This window comes from Lontra canadensis, unplaced genomic scaffold, assembly GCF_010015895.1.
Source record: "Lontra canadensis isolate GAN:19392208 unplaced genomic scaffold, GSC_riverotter_1.0 scaffold12, whole genome shotgun sequence".
Classification (NCBI taxonomy): domain Eukaryota; kingdom Metazoa; phylum Chordata; class Mammalia; order Carnivora; family Mustelidae; genus Lontra; species Lontra canadensis.
Window position 1 is genome coordinate 10,322,525 of NW_022631006.1, and position 17,658 is coordinate 10,340,182.

Consider the following 17,658-nt stretch of genomic DNA (forward strand, 5'->3'; position numbering starts at 1 on the left):
AATGTGTGTCTTGATTAATTTGCTCTATAACCGGAACATTTTTGGCTGTCTTCTGAAACTAGATTCCATTCTCTTTTATGCAGATAGTTGAAGGTAATGGTGTTGCTTGTAAATGATGGCATTAGCCAAGGAAACTGAAAATTATTGATCATTCATTCACTCAGTAAATATTGTGGAGGAGTGAACAGTTGCTATATGCCAGGCACTTTATGTACTTTATCATACTTAATTGTCACAACAATCTAGGTAGGTAGCTGTTATTATACTAAATTTTATAGATGAAGACACTGATCCTTAGGGAGATAAAGTGACACACAAAGTCATGCAGGTAGTAAGTGGCAGAGCTGGGGTTCCTATGTGGATACCTCATTGCCTTCCAGCCCATACTCTTACTATTTCACAAGATTTCTAAATTTGAGGGGAAAAGACTGTACCTCAAAGCTAGCTGGAATGTATCTCTTCATATAGATTTATATCCTTATAATATATCCCCCCAATTTTCTCTTTGTAGATTAAAATAACTAGAGACTTCAGAAGCTTTTGCCTGTGACCTATTTTTCAAACATGTTAATTAAAACAAATCTTAATGATTATGATTGGCAGGGCAGTATCAAAATGGCTCATCCTGGTCATGGTGCCCTTTCAGGAGGTGGCTAAGGCAGGAATTAATGTCTCCACTTCACAGGTGGGAAACTGAAGCTCCGAGATTAAGTATGTTGTACGTCTCAGTCAGTGGATTCTAAGTAAATGAATTCTTCCCAGTGGAATTAAAGGCATTCCTGACTCTGCTTTCTCTCGCACCCCATATTCCAGTCTTTGGACACATGCTACCAGTTCTCCCATATCCAGGTCCAGTCATTTCTCACTACTCCTCCTATGGCCATTCCAGTCAGGTCACTGTCCCCTTCTGCCTGGTTATAGACAAATCTCCAACACTGCTTAGTTCTTGTTACCTCAGTCTGTTCTCCCGCCTACACCAGTGGCTTGCTATCTCACTTTAGAGTAGAAGCCAGACCCTTACGGAGCCCACAAGGCCCCATGTGATCTCCGTTCATTTTCACTGACCTCCTTGTGTCCCAGAAAGACCCTAGACAAATTCCTGTCTCAGGGTCTTCGCACATTTTGTTTCCTCTGTGTGGAATGTTCGTTTTTCCAAATTTATGCCCTGCATAATTTGAGAATTTAAAACATTTTATTTTCTTCTAGAAAATATTATTTGATTTAACATTCTTAGTACTTCCTAAGTGGCAGTTACTGTGCTTGGTGCTGTTCAGACTTTTGGATTGCTTTCCTCCAACAGTGGCTATAATTTTAATTAAACTCACCACACTTTATACCTTTGCACAACTTTTAAATAGGAGTGAGTTTGTGAATTAGGTTAAAGGTTCAACCTTAGCTTTGTAAAACTAGCCTAGGGAATCGGATTTTAAATCTTTCATAGTACTGTATATCAGTTGAGCCAACCAGACTAGAAAATTTTATCTTTTTTATTAATAATAATAAATGAGTGATTTCATTTAAATATGTAATTCCTGTGTTTTAAATCTCTATCTGACTTCACATAGGAAATGCTTTTTAAGATGGTACCTAGCTTACTATAGTTAATATATTTTTTATTGGATTTCAAGATTTCATTTATTATGAGTAGTTGTAAGTACTGTTGTTACCTGTATATTTTCCTCATTTTTCATTTGGGAGTTTTAGTATTTACAAATATTTTTTGTGAAGACATTGTTTTTATAAAGATATTCAAGTGTTGAAAAGGAATACACTCAAATATATATTTTGTGCAAATTGTTATTGTTGAATTTAATGCTTATTTCCTAATTTTTTATTGGTTTGTGACCTTTTTCCTGAAACATATTTTCTGTTTGCTTTGCAGGAAGAGACACACTAGACGAGTGTGGTTTAAGATACTTATTGGCTATGCGTTTGCACACATGCCTTTTGACATCGCTGCCTCCTTTATACCGAGTACAGCTACTTCATCAAGGTATTTAACTCCTTGTTTGAAACTTTGCAAGACTTTTATTTCATATTGAAATGAAATATTTGTATGTATATTTGGGTAGAAGAATTAGCTAAGTCATTATATGCATTCTTATCATTAGCCTTAAGACCTTCCTGTCGCATGGTGCCCACTGACTCTTCTTCTGTGCCTCTTTCAGCTCTATTCTGTGACTTTGGCTCTTCTATCTCAGTTTCTCAGACTTTACTCACTAAAGTTGCAGTAGTTTAGGAGTAAACCTGGTATGCCTAAGGCCGTAAAAGTGGCCCTGAATTTCTTTGACATCTGATATCTTTTGTTAAAAAATTATGTGAATTTTGCCCTATGTTTTATTATTTTTGTTTATTTTAATGTAAGCATTTTGTTATAAGTTCTGTACTCACAAGTAAAGCTGATGTTTCGGGAATATGTGCCAGATAGTAATCCAGTAGATTTGAATACTTGTAGCATACTGCCACACACACTGATTTGAGGTGTAAGGATTTATGTCAGGCCCCTAATTTACAGATTAAAAAACTGAAACTAGGGACGCCTGGGTGGCTCAGTTGGTTAAGTGCTGCTTTTTACTCAGGTCATGATCCCAGAGTCCTGGGATCAAGCCCCGCATCCTACTTATCCCTCTGCCTCTTCCTGCCTCCCTGTCTCTTTCTCTCTTGCTGTCTATTGTGAATAAATAAATAAAATCTTTAAAAAAATAAAACAGTGAAAAACTGAAACTATAAAGTGACCTGCACAAGATATAGGGCTATTTATTAATAGACGTTGGCATTAGAATCCCAGTCCAGTGCAGTCCTCATTAGACTGTGTTCCTTTTGAAACCAGCCTCCTGGACACAGCCCCATAAATAATGCTTTAGTATTGTAGGAACTAGAATACCATTCTTTATAATTTGTTGTTCTTACCCATAGCACTTACCCTTCACCCATAAATGTTCTTTGAAAATATAATTTTAAACAGCTGTCTGATATTCTATCTTGTTTCTAAACTATGTTTCATCTATCTAGTCCTTTATTTGTGAAACAGATTTGACTGGTTTTCTATTTGAATGATCACTGTAATGAATGACCTTATAACTCTGCATACAAATATTCATGTATATATCTGATTATTTCCTCATGTGACTTTTCCAACAGTGGAATTAATGAGTCAGAGGGCTTGAAAATTCTTATTAACTTTTTTTTTTTGAGGTAGTTGTTTGTTTTTATTTTTAATGTTTCAGTCAATACTTTGTTGCCAGATCGATATTCTAAATTCTGAACATAACTGTATCTTAGTATTTTTTTATTCAAGTATAATTAATATACAGTGTAGTTTCAAGTGTACAATACAATGAATCATCAATTCTGTACATTTTTCAGTGTTCATCAAGATAAATGTATTCTTAATCCCTGTCTTGTTTCTCCCGTCTGCCCATCCACCTCCCCTCCAGCAACCACCAGTTTGCTATATTTAAGAGTGAAATTTCTTAAGGCTTGATGAGTATTGCCCCAGACAGAAACACTGTACTCATTTACATTCCTGGAAACAGTGTTCGATGGTTCCAAAACTTAACCCATTGTGGACTTGATATTACCATTTTAAACAATCTGTGCCATTTGGTTAGGTTTAAAAAAATGGTATCTAGTAGGTTCTTTTACACTTTAGTTTTAAATAATAGATGGTACTGAATCACTTAATGACAATTGTGGTATTGAAAATTCCATTTTCCCTTTGATACAGTTAAAACACTGGACATAAGTGACTGCTATTATAAATGATGATCTTAGGAAGAGTTTTCAGGGGAAAAGTTCAGTAGATGGGATACAGATAGAAAAGCTAAGAAGAACAGAGGAAAACTGCAAAGAATAGCCTGTTACTGGTAGGCAAAAAATAAATAAGTAAATAACTATCTGTTGGTGCCGCTGTTCTTCTTCTTCTTCTTCTTCTTCTTTTTTTGAAGATTTTATTTGTTTATTTGACAGAGATCACAAGTAGGCAGAGAGGCAAGAGAGAGAGGGGGGGGTGGGAAGCAGGCTTCCTGCTTGAGCAGGGAGCCCAGTGTGGGGGCTTGATCCCAAGACTGAGATCATGACATGAGCTGAAGGCAAGAGGCTTAACCCATTAAGCCACCCAGGCGCCCCGTTCTTTTTTTCCTTAACATACACACACACACACACACACACACACACACACATATATTTTGGTATTAAGCTATGGAGCAGGTCACCTTAAACTCTGTAGTTATGATTTTTTAATCTGTAAAATAGGGGGCTGATATAAATCCTTGTATCTCAAATCAGGGTGTGTGGCAGTACGCTACAAGTATGCAAATCTACTGGATTATCTGGCACATATTCCCGAAACATCAGCTTTACTTGTGAGTATATGACTTACAATGCAATGCTTATATTAAAATAAACATAAATAGTTAGGCTTCCAAATACATTCACTTCTGAACCTAATTCCCCTGACATACCTGTTTATTTTCCGTTTCTGCTTAATCATACCAAAAATTAATCACATTTCATGTAAGGATACAGAATGTAATATATTTTATATTATTCTTTATATTATAAATGTGCTTTTAGCAAAGGTATACTGTGTGCATTGCTATGTAATAGCAACTTCTAAAGCAAAGTGTCAATTATTTGATGTAGTGATTATTAAAGGCAAAGATTTAAAAATTAATCTGCCCTTAGGTTATGAAAAACTACAAATTGGTGTTAGTAAATTTTGACCATTTTCCCTTAAATTTATGGTGGCAGTCAAAGCTTGTTGCACTGATTTTTTTTCTTTTTATGCTCTGATTTCAGGCACAGTTGTATAGAAATATTAGCAATGGGAAATTTAAAAAACTTAAGATTATTATTCAAAATGGTCATAATAGTTTTTCCTTTTATACCTTCTAAAGGAACTGTTGTGAAGCAGTAGTGATTAGAAAATCTTTAAACTATATTGGAAGTCTATATAGTAGTTGTTAATGAAAAAATTACATGTGGTAACACTGATGGTCGTCTAACATTGAGAAGCCTGTGCTGTAATGTGACTATCATTGACTTCAGACATGAGGTCCAAAATGGGTCCATACAGATGGCTACTTTGAACAGTCTGGCCTCTTTTCTAGTCTCCTCTGGGTACTTCCTGGCATTCCCACTATCTGTCGTCAATTTGTGTGTCTCATTTCCCTTGTGTTTCCTCTCCATCTGCTCTAAGTGGAACAAAGTGTTATCAGCAGTTAAACTGTCGATAAACGCCCTTGTACTTCCAAGTCTGATGGGGTTGCCTCTAAATACAACCTAGATTCCTGTCAGTCTTCTACCAGGACCAAAAGAATTTGCCATATACCATCAGTATTAGGCAGCTTTAAACTACTTTTAACCAAGATGCCAAAGGCAAAGGAATGTTGTCTCCTGGCTGTTGTTATTCCCTGTGATTGTCTTGAAGGTTAGACCTTACTGTGAAATGATATTTAGCTCCTTGGCCAGAGGGATGAATGGGGCAGTTTTCACTATTCAGTGCTGGAGGATATTGTCTGCATTGCTGTGAAAAAATACCCAAGGACACAGGCCAAGATATTTTGACTTGACCAGAGCTTTCACTGTTGATAAGTTTGGTGTGTGTACGTATAAATGACTCGATGTTCAAATATCTTAACTGTGATTAAGTTTTAGTGTCTCTATTTTTGCAGAGAAAGAAAGTAAATACTTTGGAAAAAAGAGATTTTTTCATTTTGTGTGTTCTGCCATTGCTCTTGTATTTAGAAGCTTATAGTGTAAAGTCCTTGAATGATGACTTTCTTTTGCTCTTTTTTTTCTGCTTGAAAATTCTTTCCAGAATGAAAGAATAAATACATGACCATGTGAAAAATTGTTTTGTTCTTTTTTGGTAGAGTTCTGAAAAGGTTATTATTTTGTATTTCTAATTTAGGTGTGTCTACCTGCCATTTTGCCTGGGCTTTTCATTCTGAGGCTGAAGAAGAACTGATAAATATGATTCCAGCTATTCAGAGAGGGGACCCTCAGTGGTCTGAGTTAAGAGCTATGGGAATAGGTTGGTGGGTCAGGAATATTAACACTCTTCGAAGATGCATTGAAAAGGTAACTTTACTTCATTGGAAGCTCAAGTTAAAAAAAAATCTTTAAAGGATAAAAGATATTATCTTCCAGAAAATATGTAGTGGGGAATTAGTTTGCACATCTTGAGATCTTGAGAATTTCTTAAATAATAATATTTGGAGATTCTCAGAACTTGACCTTTATAAAATGCCTGTGTAGTGTATCAACTGCCTTTTGCCATATATACTGAGTTTATGATATTTATGGAGTTGCGTATTTTTTTGCTATCAGTTGAAGTGTGTCAACTAGTTGGAGAAAATTCAAAAATCTTTTTTTTTTTTTAAATAACTTGAAGTTTGCAGTGGATGTGAAAAGTACAGCCCAGGGAATATAGTCAGTAAGATTATAATAGCATTGTATTGTGATAGATGGTGACTGCATTTACTGTGGTGAGCATTGTATAATGTATAGTATTGTCAAATCACTGTTACACACCTGAAACTGCTTTAACACTGTATGTTGATTGTATTTCAATAACAATATTTACAAAAGAAAATAAAAAAATCTAAATTTAGAAAACAAACTTCCGTTCTTATCAGATAGGTACATTATAGATACAAAAATTATTTTTTATATAAAGGATTCTCTGTATGGCTAGGTTAATAAATAGCAAACTTCCTCTGTACACTTAAAATACCATTCAATAAAAGGTTTTGATTTGTGTGCACTTGACGAATATATCTATGGCAGCAAATTAAACATGCTGTAAAATTTTTTATGACAGGCTTTCGGAATCTGTTTTCTGGTAGATTCCCTTTAGAAAAAATTTGTTCAATAATTTGTTAGTGGAAGCTGAAAATTCCTTCAGTGTTGCAGAATCAAACCGTTATTGAGCACCTACTGTGTGCCAGGTTGGTGCTAGTTGCTCTTCACAACTTATTTCATATAATCATCTTACTGGCCCTGCGTGGCCATCTCCATTTCCACCTGATGGACTAGGGCTAGAGAGGTGAGGTAACCCACCCAAGCTCCTGGCATTTGTAAGTGTTAGACTGAGTCTGTGCCTGTTCTACTCTACTGGGGTTAGAAAGGTGGAATTCTCATTATTTACTTGTAGGAGCTCATCAAAATTCCCAGAAGTACAATTAATGATACTATATTTGTGAAGTACAGATTTATTTCTCCCAAGAGAAATTCATTCCTCTACAGTAGTAGTCATCAGATTTTATTGTCAGAAGAATCAGCTGGCAAACTCACTTAAAATGCGTATCCTCCAGGCCAATTTTTGTTTGGTAGGTTGAACGTAGCTAGGGATGTGCGGTCTTCATCTCAGCATCCTGAGATTCTGGTGTTCATTGTGGCCCTCGGATCAGTTTGAAATGTGAGCACAGAAGTGTCATTTTCCTGTTACATGCAAAGTTGCCAATAAGATAATCAGTGTTTCTCTCCTCAAAATAGGCACAAATGTAAGAAGGAATTTATTCTCATACCAACTTCTGGTGTATAGGGAAAGTTAATTGTTACAGCATGTAAATGACACAGTATCTACATTAAATTTTTTATATTCTGAAACAATGGAAAAAAGAGGACATATTTTCTCTGAAATGTTTCAGATTTTGGCTACAAAGATCTTAATTTCTTGTCAGCAATCAGTTGTGTCATATAATTATTTCTGATATGTACATAGGATTTAATTCCACAAGAAAAGTATCTCTTGAAATTGCATCAAAGGGATACATGAATTTTTTGCCTTGAGATATATATTATAAATCCTTAGTGAAACATGAATAAAAATTTCTCTAAAAATTATTAAACATCAAAATGCTAAGTTAAATAATTGAAGACAGAGAAAATATTAAAAAAGAAGAGAAATAAACAGGTATTGAGAATACAGCATTTTCATGATGCAGTTTCCCCGTCTCCCATTCCTTGGTAGTTTTCTGCTTCACCATTAGTCACTGTGAACTAATAAAACAAGTGTTGTTTTTTATCGTTCTATCTCTCAGCGTAGTGATTTGCAGAAGTTATCTAAGTGTCCTTGAAAAATTAAGATACTGTCTGTATGATAATTGTGTTCAAAACAGTATAATTATGTATAATAATGTTATTGGCTTAATTTTTAAACTTAACACTGAGTTGATTGGTTCTGTATGAATTCAGCAACTTTGGCTATAAGCTCTGAGGAGATTAATGAATCGTGTTCATTAAGACTCTTTGTCATGGAATTTCTAAGAATTGAAATTTGTAAGCTTTTGAAGATAACGGAGCTTCAACCTTCTGTGTTAATTACATGCCAGAAAGAAGGTGTCAGTCTTTAGAATAGTCAAAATTTGATTGGAAAAATACCAGAAAAGAATGTTTCTTTAAAAAGTATGTTTACAAAAAACACTGGAACACTCACTTATTTTTGTCTATAGTTGTTTACGTGTGTGTATATAATTGATATTTATTCACAGATGTCTGTATCAGTATTAGTTGAGAGAGCTTTAAATTGTGAAATCACATTGACTATGGAAGTTAGCATTTTAGCTTTTACAAAACATTAAGAAATGTAACATTTAATTTTCAAGAAAAAGATCACATCTGTTGAATATTCTGCCTTCTTTTTTGTTTCATGTGATAGACAGTTTTATTACTACCTGGGTTCTAATACCTTTTCCACTTAATGTGTGACCTTAGGCAGTTCACTTAACCTCTCTGTGTCTCCGTTGCTGCCTTTGTAAAATGGGGATAATCCTCATGGATTGTGGTAATTTAATAAGATAAATAAAAGGCACTTAGACTGGTGCCTGGTACATGGAAGTAATTAGTAAATTGCTAGTTGCTATTATTATTTTTATTATAATTACTGGCATACAAATAGTTGTCTCTCAGAGCTACTGGAGATTGTGGAATAGAGCCAACTTTTCTCATTTCCATGGTTACTATCAGCAATGTAAGATCAGGGAAGCATTAATTGTTGGTTAATTGGTTGTAATTCTTTTATCAAATAGTTAATTTAATAGATTGTTTTATTTATCATTTAGGTTGCCAAAGCTTCTTTCCAGAGGAATAATGATGCCTTGGACGCTGCGCTGTTCTACCTTTCCATGAAGAAGAAAGCAGTAGTGTGGGGTCTGTTTAGGTAAGTTCCCTCAACAATGAACATGACTGACTGGGATGAAGATGGTGCTGCAGCTATTCTGATGCCAGTGCTTTAGAAAGTACTTAGATACTTGAGTGTGATCAGATCAGCTTACTTTTCTGTATCCTGGTTCCTTTATCTGCAAAAAATGGGTATAATATTGGTTCAGCGTAACCTAAAGGGTGGGATGTTGTTAAAAAAAAAGTTGATAAAAGCACTTTGAATAGTAAACAGTGTATCCTGTTTATGTATATGCAAGCAGTTTGAGCTTTCCTTACCACAAGTGAAGAGAAGCTTGGTAAGAGATACCTATTACTGAAATTATTTTAGATGGGTGTTTGAGGTTATTTTCACATGTTCTGCAAAGGATTCAAACTATTTTAGATTTCCCTTAGCCACTGATACTTGTGTTCTTGTTTCCAGATCACAGCATGATGAAAAGATGACAACATTTTTTAGCCACAACTTTAATGAAGATAGGTGGCGTAAAGCTGCTTTGAAAAATGCTTTCTCTTTACTTGGAAAACAACGCTTTGAACAATCTGCTGCTTTTTTCTTGTTAGCTGGTTCATTGAAAGATGCCATAGAGGTACAAATAAGAAAACATGCTGTGAGATACTTGTAGGAGATTGAAAATCTGAAGACGTTATAGAGTAGACTGATTTTCTTTCTTTCTTTTTTTTTTTTTTTTTTAGTTTGTAATACTGAAATTTATTTTACTACTTGGATTATAAATTAAATTTTTTTTTAAAGATTTTATTTGTTTACTTGACAGATCACAAGTAGACAGGCAGGCAAAGAAAGAGGAAGAGGCAGGCAAAGAAAGAGGAAGAAGCAGGCTCCCCAATGAGCAGAGAGCCCGATGTAGGGCTTGATCCCAGGACCCTGGGATCATGACTTGAGCCAAAGGCAGAGGCTTAACACACTGAGCCACCCAAGCACCCCTAAATTAAAATTTTTTAAATCAGAAAACTTGTGTGTAATAAATTAGGTTACAGATTTGTAAAGCTTATTATAATGTAATTCTACATACTGAATTGCCTTTTTGTTTTTAAAAGATTTTATTTATTTATTTTGAGAGAGCGAGTAAGAGAGAACATGAAAGGGTAGAAGGTCAGAGGAAGAAGCAGACTCCCTGTGGAGCTGGGAGCCTGATGTGGGACTCCATCCCTGGACTCCAGGATCATGTCCTGAGCCAAAGGCAGTCGCTTACCCAACTGAGCCACCCAGGCGCCCTGAATTGCCTTTTTTAAAAAAAAAAGTTATGTTCAGTTGGATTGTAATTTTCTGTCTTATGTTTGTAAAGACAGAGAATACAGAGAACTGAAATAGTGGTGTAGTGATAAACAGAATTATAAATCAATTCAGGTGTGAAACATAAACCAAAAATTTTTATAGAGAGAATGTTGCATTTCAAGTATATATATATAAAAAAATGACTAATGAATATTTTCTTCCTAGCCATCTTACGATTCTGAACTATTTGAAGTATGTGTAGGTCACAACCTCCTTCTCTGGGGTAGATAGGCAACTACTTTAAGTTCTTTTTTTTCTAAATGAAATTCATAGATAAGGAACTGAAATTGCTATTCGTATTGTTTTGTAATATAGTTGTCTTAGGTATAGAAAAATGAATGAAGAGGTAAAACTGTATTTTTTGATACATATACCTGGCAGTTGATTATGAGAGAAGTTATAGGGGCACCTGGGTGGCCCAGCTGGTTGAGCATCTGGCTCTTGATTTAGGTTCCGGTCATGATCTCAGGGTCCTGAGATCAAGCCCCACATCAGGCTCCATGATCAGTGGACAGTCAGCTTGAGATTGTCCTCCCTCTGACCCTCCTCCCCCTTTCCCCGCTCACTTATTCTCGCTCATAAATAAATAAATCTTTAAAAAAGAGAGAGAAATTATGAATGTTACTGTTTATTTATGAGATCTTCCTGCTAAGATACTTACTGTCATTATGAACAATCCATACCAGTGAGGGAAAAATAGAAATAATTGGAAGTAATACATGATAGAAGAAAAAGGAAATACCCAACAAAAAGAAATTCTCTACATTTAGAATTAGTCACATTTTCAAAAATTATCTCTGATGTATGATTTTTTAAAATAATGAATATTTATGATTTTGAAGTAGGAAGTTTCAGGTAATCAGGAGAAGAGAAATGTTGATTGAGAGATGCTTTTATTGCCTGAATGACCTCAAATTTTCTATATGAGTAATTACATTAGAATATAAATTAGAGTAAAAATAGAATTATGGCTTTATTTCATATGTTATTTGTTAATTAGAAGGTTTTTTAAAAATAGTAATAGTTATGTTTATGCGGACATGTATTTGGGAATTAAGAGGAGTTGATATATGTAAATTCAAATGTCATAAGTATATTTAATTTTAAATTAGTATTATTAATTTAAATTGACCTAAGTCTGAGGTGATCTTGATATTTGTCTTATGCTTATTTTATAAATGATCTTTCTAGGCCAGAAACTGCTAAGTTCTAGCTTCTTATTCTTTTTTATAGCTATTCTTTAATCTCCTATCAGGTAGTCATTTGCTTGAATTACTGTCTCAACCTCTGTACCCCTCCCACCACTATAAGAATATAAATGGTAGATTTCAGGATATCAGTGGAATATTCCATATCGCTAAGTAATTGTCATTAGATAAATATTTCTTAATATTTGAATTTACAGGTATGTCTTGAAAAAATGGAAGATATTCAGCTAGCCATGGTTATTGCCCGTTTGTATGAATCGGAATTTGAGACGTCATCCACTTATATATCCATCCTAAATCAGAAGATTCTGGGTTGCCAAAAGGATGGCTCAGGATTCGACTGCAAAAGATTACATCCTGATCCTTTCCTGCGTAGTCTTGCCTATTGGGTAATGAAAGATTATACCCGAGCTTTGGACACATTATTGGAGCAGACCCCAAAGGAGGATGATGAACATCAAGGTAGGACATTTCTGGGTTTCTCTTTTATTTTTAGGATATTATTTTTAAGTAAGTTCTACACCCAGGGTGGGGTTCACACATACGAAAAGAGTCATATGCTACCAGCTGAGCCAGCCAAGTGCCCCTCTTTTTCTTTTTTAAAAGAAGGCTGTTTCTGAACTTTAATGTTTATTTAGGGAAAAAAATACAAAACAAAAACCAATTATATTGAACTGAAGCATACATGATGTTTACATAATGTATCGCTCTTTCCATATAATCATATAGCTGGTGTTGTTTTGTTTCTTAAGTAGAAATTTTGGCTGTTGCACGCACTGGTTTAGTGCATGGACCTTTTATTCTTGTGTGATAAGCTTTCTTTACTTCTAGTTATCCCAAATAATTTGGATTTTTTTGAAGCATCTGGAGGGCATTTATTAGCACTCTTTGCAATAATTTTTTGAAAATGGAACATTCTAAGTGTTTGTCAATAGGATAGTTAAATGAATTATAGTATATCCATACTACAGAAATAACGTGCCATTAGAAATGAGGCAGATTGATGTGTTAATATGTGCTGTAGTAGTTAGTGAAACAAGTGAGATGCAGAGTGGCGTAATTCTTGCATTTTATTTACATATGCATGTCGCAATCGTGTATGTGTTTACCTACTGGGTCTAGTCTCCTTCTTCCTCTCCGTTTGTTGTTTTCTGGAATAAATCAAAAGAAACTGAATACAGGGGTGCCTGGGTTGCTCAGTCAGTTAAGTGCTCAGATCATGACCTCAGGGTTGTGGGATCCAACCCCATGCTGGGCTCAGTGCTGCTTAAGAACCTGCTTAAGCCTTGGGGATAGTATGTACTATGGTGAGTGCTGTGACGTGTGTAAACCTGGTGATTCACAGACCTGTACCCCTGGGGAAAAAAATATATGTTTATAAAAAATAAAAAAAATTAAAAAAAAAAGAACCTGCTTAAGATTCTCTGTCTCTCCCCCGCCCCTTCCTGACTCATGCTCATTCTTGCTCCTCTTAAAAAAAAAATAAAATAAAATAAAAAAGAAACTGAATACTGGTTACTGGTTACCTTTGGAGAATAGCGTGGGGAGATTCAAGCTTTTACTTTGCATTTTCCTTGCATACAAGCAAAATGCATACAAGCATTTTCCTTGCTGAGTTATAACTGGATGATGAGTATTAGTACTTGGAGGGCACTTGTGATAAGCACTGGGTGTTACATATAAGTGATGAATCACTGAATTCTACTCCTGAAACCAGTATTACCCTATATGTTAACTAGAATTTAAATAAAAACTTGAAAAAAAATTTTTTGTTATGTATTATTTTTAAATGCAAAAAAACCCTACATGGATAAAGGGATTAGGGACCCATTTTTACTTTCTTCTTTATAAAGAAGAAATATTTTAATATATAGTATTAAAAATTTTAGAGGAAAGGATATTAAACCTTTAGAAGAAAAATAAGTATCTTAGTTTCCCGGGTAATTTTAATAAAATGTGCACATTTTTATAGAAAGAAGGTTCTTTTTATTTCTACTTTCTAGGTTAATTTTTTAAAAACTTGTTATTGTGGAAACTGCAAATATATGTAAAAGAGTGAATAATAGATACTGAAAGTCTATGAATCCATCACCCAACTTCAGTAGCTATTGACTTAGACCAACTTTGCATCATATACACCATCCTTTTTACCTCCTCCCATTCTCAACATAGATTTATTTTGAAGCAAATTTCAGCATATCATTTCTTTTATAAATATTTCAAAATGAATCTCTAAAAAGTAAGGACTCTTAAAACAACACATGTCACTGTAACAAAATTTGATTAGTAATCATGAAATGGGCAGTGTTCAGATTTTCCTGGTTGTCTTATAAAATCTTATACAATTAATTTGTTTGAATCAAGATTCAGATGAGGGGCACCTGGGTGGCTCAGTGGGTTAAAGCCTCTGTCTTCGGCTCAGGTCATGTTCCCAGGGTCCTGGGATCGAGCCCCACATTGGTCTCTCTGCTCAGCAGGGAGCCTGCTCTGCCTGCCTCTCTGCCTACTTGTGATCTCTTGTTTGTCAAATAAATAAATAAATAAATAATCTTTAAAAAAAAAGCAAAAGATTCAGATGAGGCATATATGTTACAATGGGTTGAGGTGCCTCTTTGGTCTATTTTGTTTTATTTTCTTTTAAAATTGTATTGATTATTATTTGAGTGAGAGCACAAGCGGGAGGGGGTGTGGTAGAGGGAGAAACAGACTCCCTGCTGAACAGGGAGCTCCGCACAGGACTCAATCCCAGGATCATGACCTGAGCTGAAAGTAGACGCTTCATCGATGGAGCCACCCAGGTGCCCTCTTTTGTCTACTTTAATCTACAGTTTTTCCTTCTTCCTTTTTCTTATTCCTTGTAATATTTTTGTTAAAGAATGTTCACTTTACGGTTTCTCACTTTTTAGAATTTGTTGGTTTTGTCCCTTTTTTGTCACTTCATGTGTCCCCCCCCATATTCTCTATATGTCTTATAAATTGGTAATTAAGATTCTAGATGCTTTTATTAGATTTTTGGCAGAAATATTTTATGGTGGTGTGGAGTACTTCTGTCAGGGAACACATATTGTTTGCTTGTTTTGCTTTTTGTTTCATTAACAGCCATCAGTTACCATTGCATAGATCCTTTATTTCATTAATGTTTATAAAATGATGATACTCTTCCTTTATGAGTTGGAATACTTCTCTAGAAGTACAGTCTCCCTTAGCTCTTTGATTACTCTAAAATCCAGTAGTATACGTAGTGAAGGAAACATCAGTGTTTGATTCTTTCACTTTATCAGTTTTCAAAATAATAATTTGGTTCACTAACATACTACAAAGGCAACTAATTAGCTTTTATATTTATTTGAGTTATTTGAACTCACAGATTTAGATAGATTTGTGTTTGACTCCATTGTGGTTTATTATTGTGGATGCTCAGATTATCTCACTTTTAACCAGTGGGAGCCTCTACAAGTTCTTGAATCCTTTTGATGTTATTCTTTGACAGTTTCTTTGCTTTCTGTTAGGGCATGCTGTTTTAGGCTGCTCTTGTACATCTCATGCCCCAGGCCTGGAAGTGGCCATTCTCTCTAAGAATCCTTGTTCCTTTGAATGGGGAATAATAGAGACTACATCCTGGGCATACAGCTCCTCATTTGCTGTCGTCATTGTGTCTAGGCTGTTTTCATGAATGGAGCCAGGATTTTTTTTTTAACCTGAGAATTTGTGAGTTCATTGAAATTTTTATTTCAGTATAGATTATAGATTTCTTTTTGAATTTCATATTTGTGTCTTAAAATGAAAAGCTTGAATTCTCATAGCCTTAACATGTTTGTTATTTTATATGTATATGATAGATTCAGAATAATGATGCAAAAATTTTTCAAAGCAACATGATTACTGAGGACAGGTTAAGCTGTGATTTTTGTTTTTATGGTATATCCCAGTAAGGATGTGCAGCCAGATTACTTATTCTAAAGTCACTTTATAGTACCTCTTTGTGTGGTTATGCAACAAGCTTGACATACAGAATCACTTATTTAATTTTGCTGATACTTTTTTGTGATTTTTTCAAATTTAATTTTTCTGTTAAAATTATATAAAATATTGGGGCGCCTGGGTGGCTCAGTGGGTCAAAGCCTCTGCTTTGGCTCAGGTCATGATCCCAGGGTCCTGGGATCGAGCCCTGCATCGGGCTCTCTCCTAGGGGGGGAGCCTGCTTCCTCCTCTCTCTCTCTGCCTGCTTCTCTGTCTACTTGTGATCTCTGCCTGTCAAATAAATAAATAAAATCTTTAAGAAGAAAATTATATAAAATATTGACATGGCTTTGAAATAAAATATATAAAACCACGGTATTTTCAGAGGGATCTAGCTTCTTTCCATTCCTATTCTTCCCTCCCTTTTTAGGGAACCAACTAAACATATTTTTGGGGGGTGTTTTCTTTCCATTTAAAAAATAGAAGCAATATTAAAAAAACATAAATAATATTTAAGTATCCTTTACTTTGAGGAAATGCTGACATAGTTATTCTTTTATAATTTAAGTACAAATTAACATATTACTTTGTGATTGTATGTTTTACTTCTGTAGTTCTCATCAAATCTTGTAACCCAGTGGTGTTTAGTTTCTACAACTACCTTCGAACACATCCTTTGCTTATTCGAAGAAATCTTGCCTCCCCTGAAGGAACTTTGGCAACTTTAGGTCTCAAAACTGAAAAAAACTTCGTTGATAAAATTAACCTTATCGAAAGGAAATTATTCTTTACCACCGCCAATGCTCATTTTAAAGTTGGATGCCCTGTTCTAGCCTTGGAGGTACTTTCCAAAATTCCAAAAGTTACCAAAATATCTGCCTTACCTTTGAAAAAAGGTCAGCCTGACTTGATTCCTAAAAAGACAGATGGTGAACCTTCAGAATCAAAGACTATGAGCGATGACAGTGGACGTTCTGGCATTGACTGGTCTGGTGTAACTTCATCACAGTTTGACTGGAGCCGGCCGATAGTGAAAGTGGAAGAGGAGCCTCTTAATCTTGATTGGGGTGAAGAGCATGACAGTGCCTTAGAAGAAGAGGAAGAAGATGCTGCTGGTTTAATAATGAAAAGTGCAGATGCCAGGGAGACAGACAGACAAGATCAGAAAGCCTCAGACCCTAATGTATTACTGACTCCTCAGGAAGAGGACTGTCTGGAAGGTGATACTGAAGTTGACGTGATTGCTGAGCAATTAAAATTCAGAGCTTGTTTAAAGATCCTTATGACTGAGCTAAGAACACTGGCTACAGGTTATGAAGTAGATGGTGGAAAACTCAGATTTCAGCTCTATAACTGGCTTGAAAAGGAAATCGCTGCCTTGCATGAGATATGTAACCATGAATCAGTTATTAAAGAATATGCCAGGAAAACACATCCCAAGGTAGAGAGTGATCTTCTGGACCAGGAAGAGATGATGAACAAACCAGATATAGGTTCCTATGAGCGCCACCAAATAGAAAGACGGAGATTGCAGGCAAAACGGGAACATGCAGAAAGACGAAAGTTGTGGTTACAGAAAAACCAAGATCTCCTGAGAGTGTTTCTTAGTTACTGTAGCCTTCACGGGGCCCAGGGTGGTGGTCTGGCCTCGGTAAGGATGGAACTCAAATTTTTGCTACAAGAATCACAGCAGGTATGAACTTCACGCTTGTTTTCAATCTTGGTTATTTTAATGATTTTAATGGCTCTTTATACCAGTTAGCCTAAATATGTCTAGCCCGTTTGTTCGTAGGAGGAGGATGTTTCTGCTCTGCATGGGTCTGTGGAGATCAGAGCTTTAGTGATTATGAGTAGGTGTAACAGCTGAGAGCACAGCTGTGTCCTATTCATCTTTCTATCTTCTGCATCTCGCAGAGCAACTGGTACAGGTTGGGTGCTCAATAAATTTTTGTAGAATGAGTGAATAAATACATACAGCTTTTATTCAGTTGTTCATCACCAATATTTTTATCATGTAACTACTAACTG

At 35.3% G+C, this 17,658-nt stretch overlaps 1 protein-coding gene across 5 annotated transcripts in view; it reads left to right on the forward strand.

Moving 5' to 3' along the window:
* DMXL2 (Dmx like 2) overlaps positions 1 to 17,658 on the forward strand; it is a 157,459-nt gene that overhangs the window by 113,462 nt on the left and 26,339 nt on the right. For all 5 annotated transcript variants that reach the window (XM_032856483.1, XM_032856485.1, XM_032856482.1 and 2 more), the window contains exons 19-24: positions 1,883 to 1,993; positions 5,915 to 6,084; positions 9,069 to 9,166; positions 9,590 to 9,755; positions 11,868 to 12,132; positions 16,245 to 17,323. In XM_032856483.1, the coding sequence (XP_032712374.1) occupies positions 1,883 to 1,993; positions 5,915 to 6,084; positions 9,069 to 9,166; positions 9,590 to 9,755; positions 11,868 to 12,132; positions 16,245 to 17,323 (1,889 nt within the window). The remainder of the gene's footprint in view (positions 1 to 1,882; positions 1,994 to 5,914; positions 6,085 to 9,068; positions 9,167 to 9,589; positions 9,756 to 11,867; positions 12,133 to 16,244; positions 17,324 to 17,658) is intronic.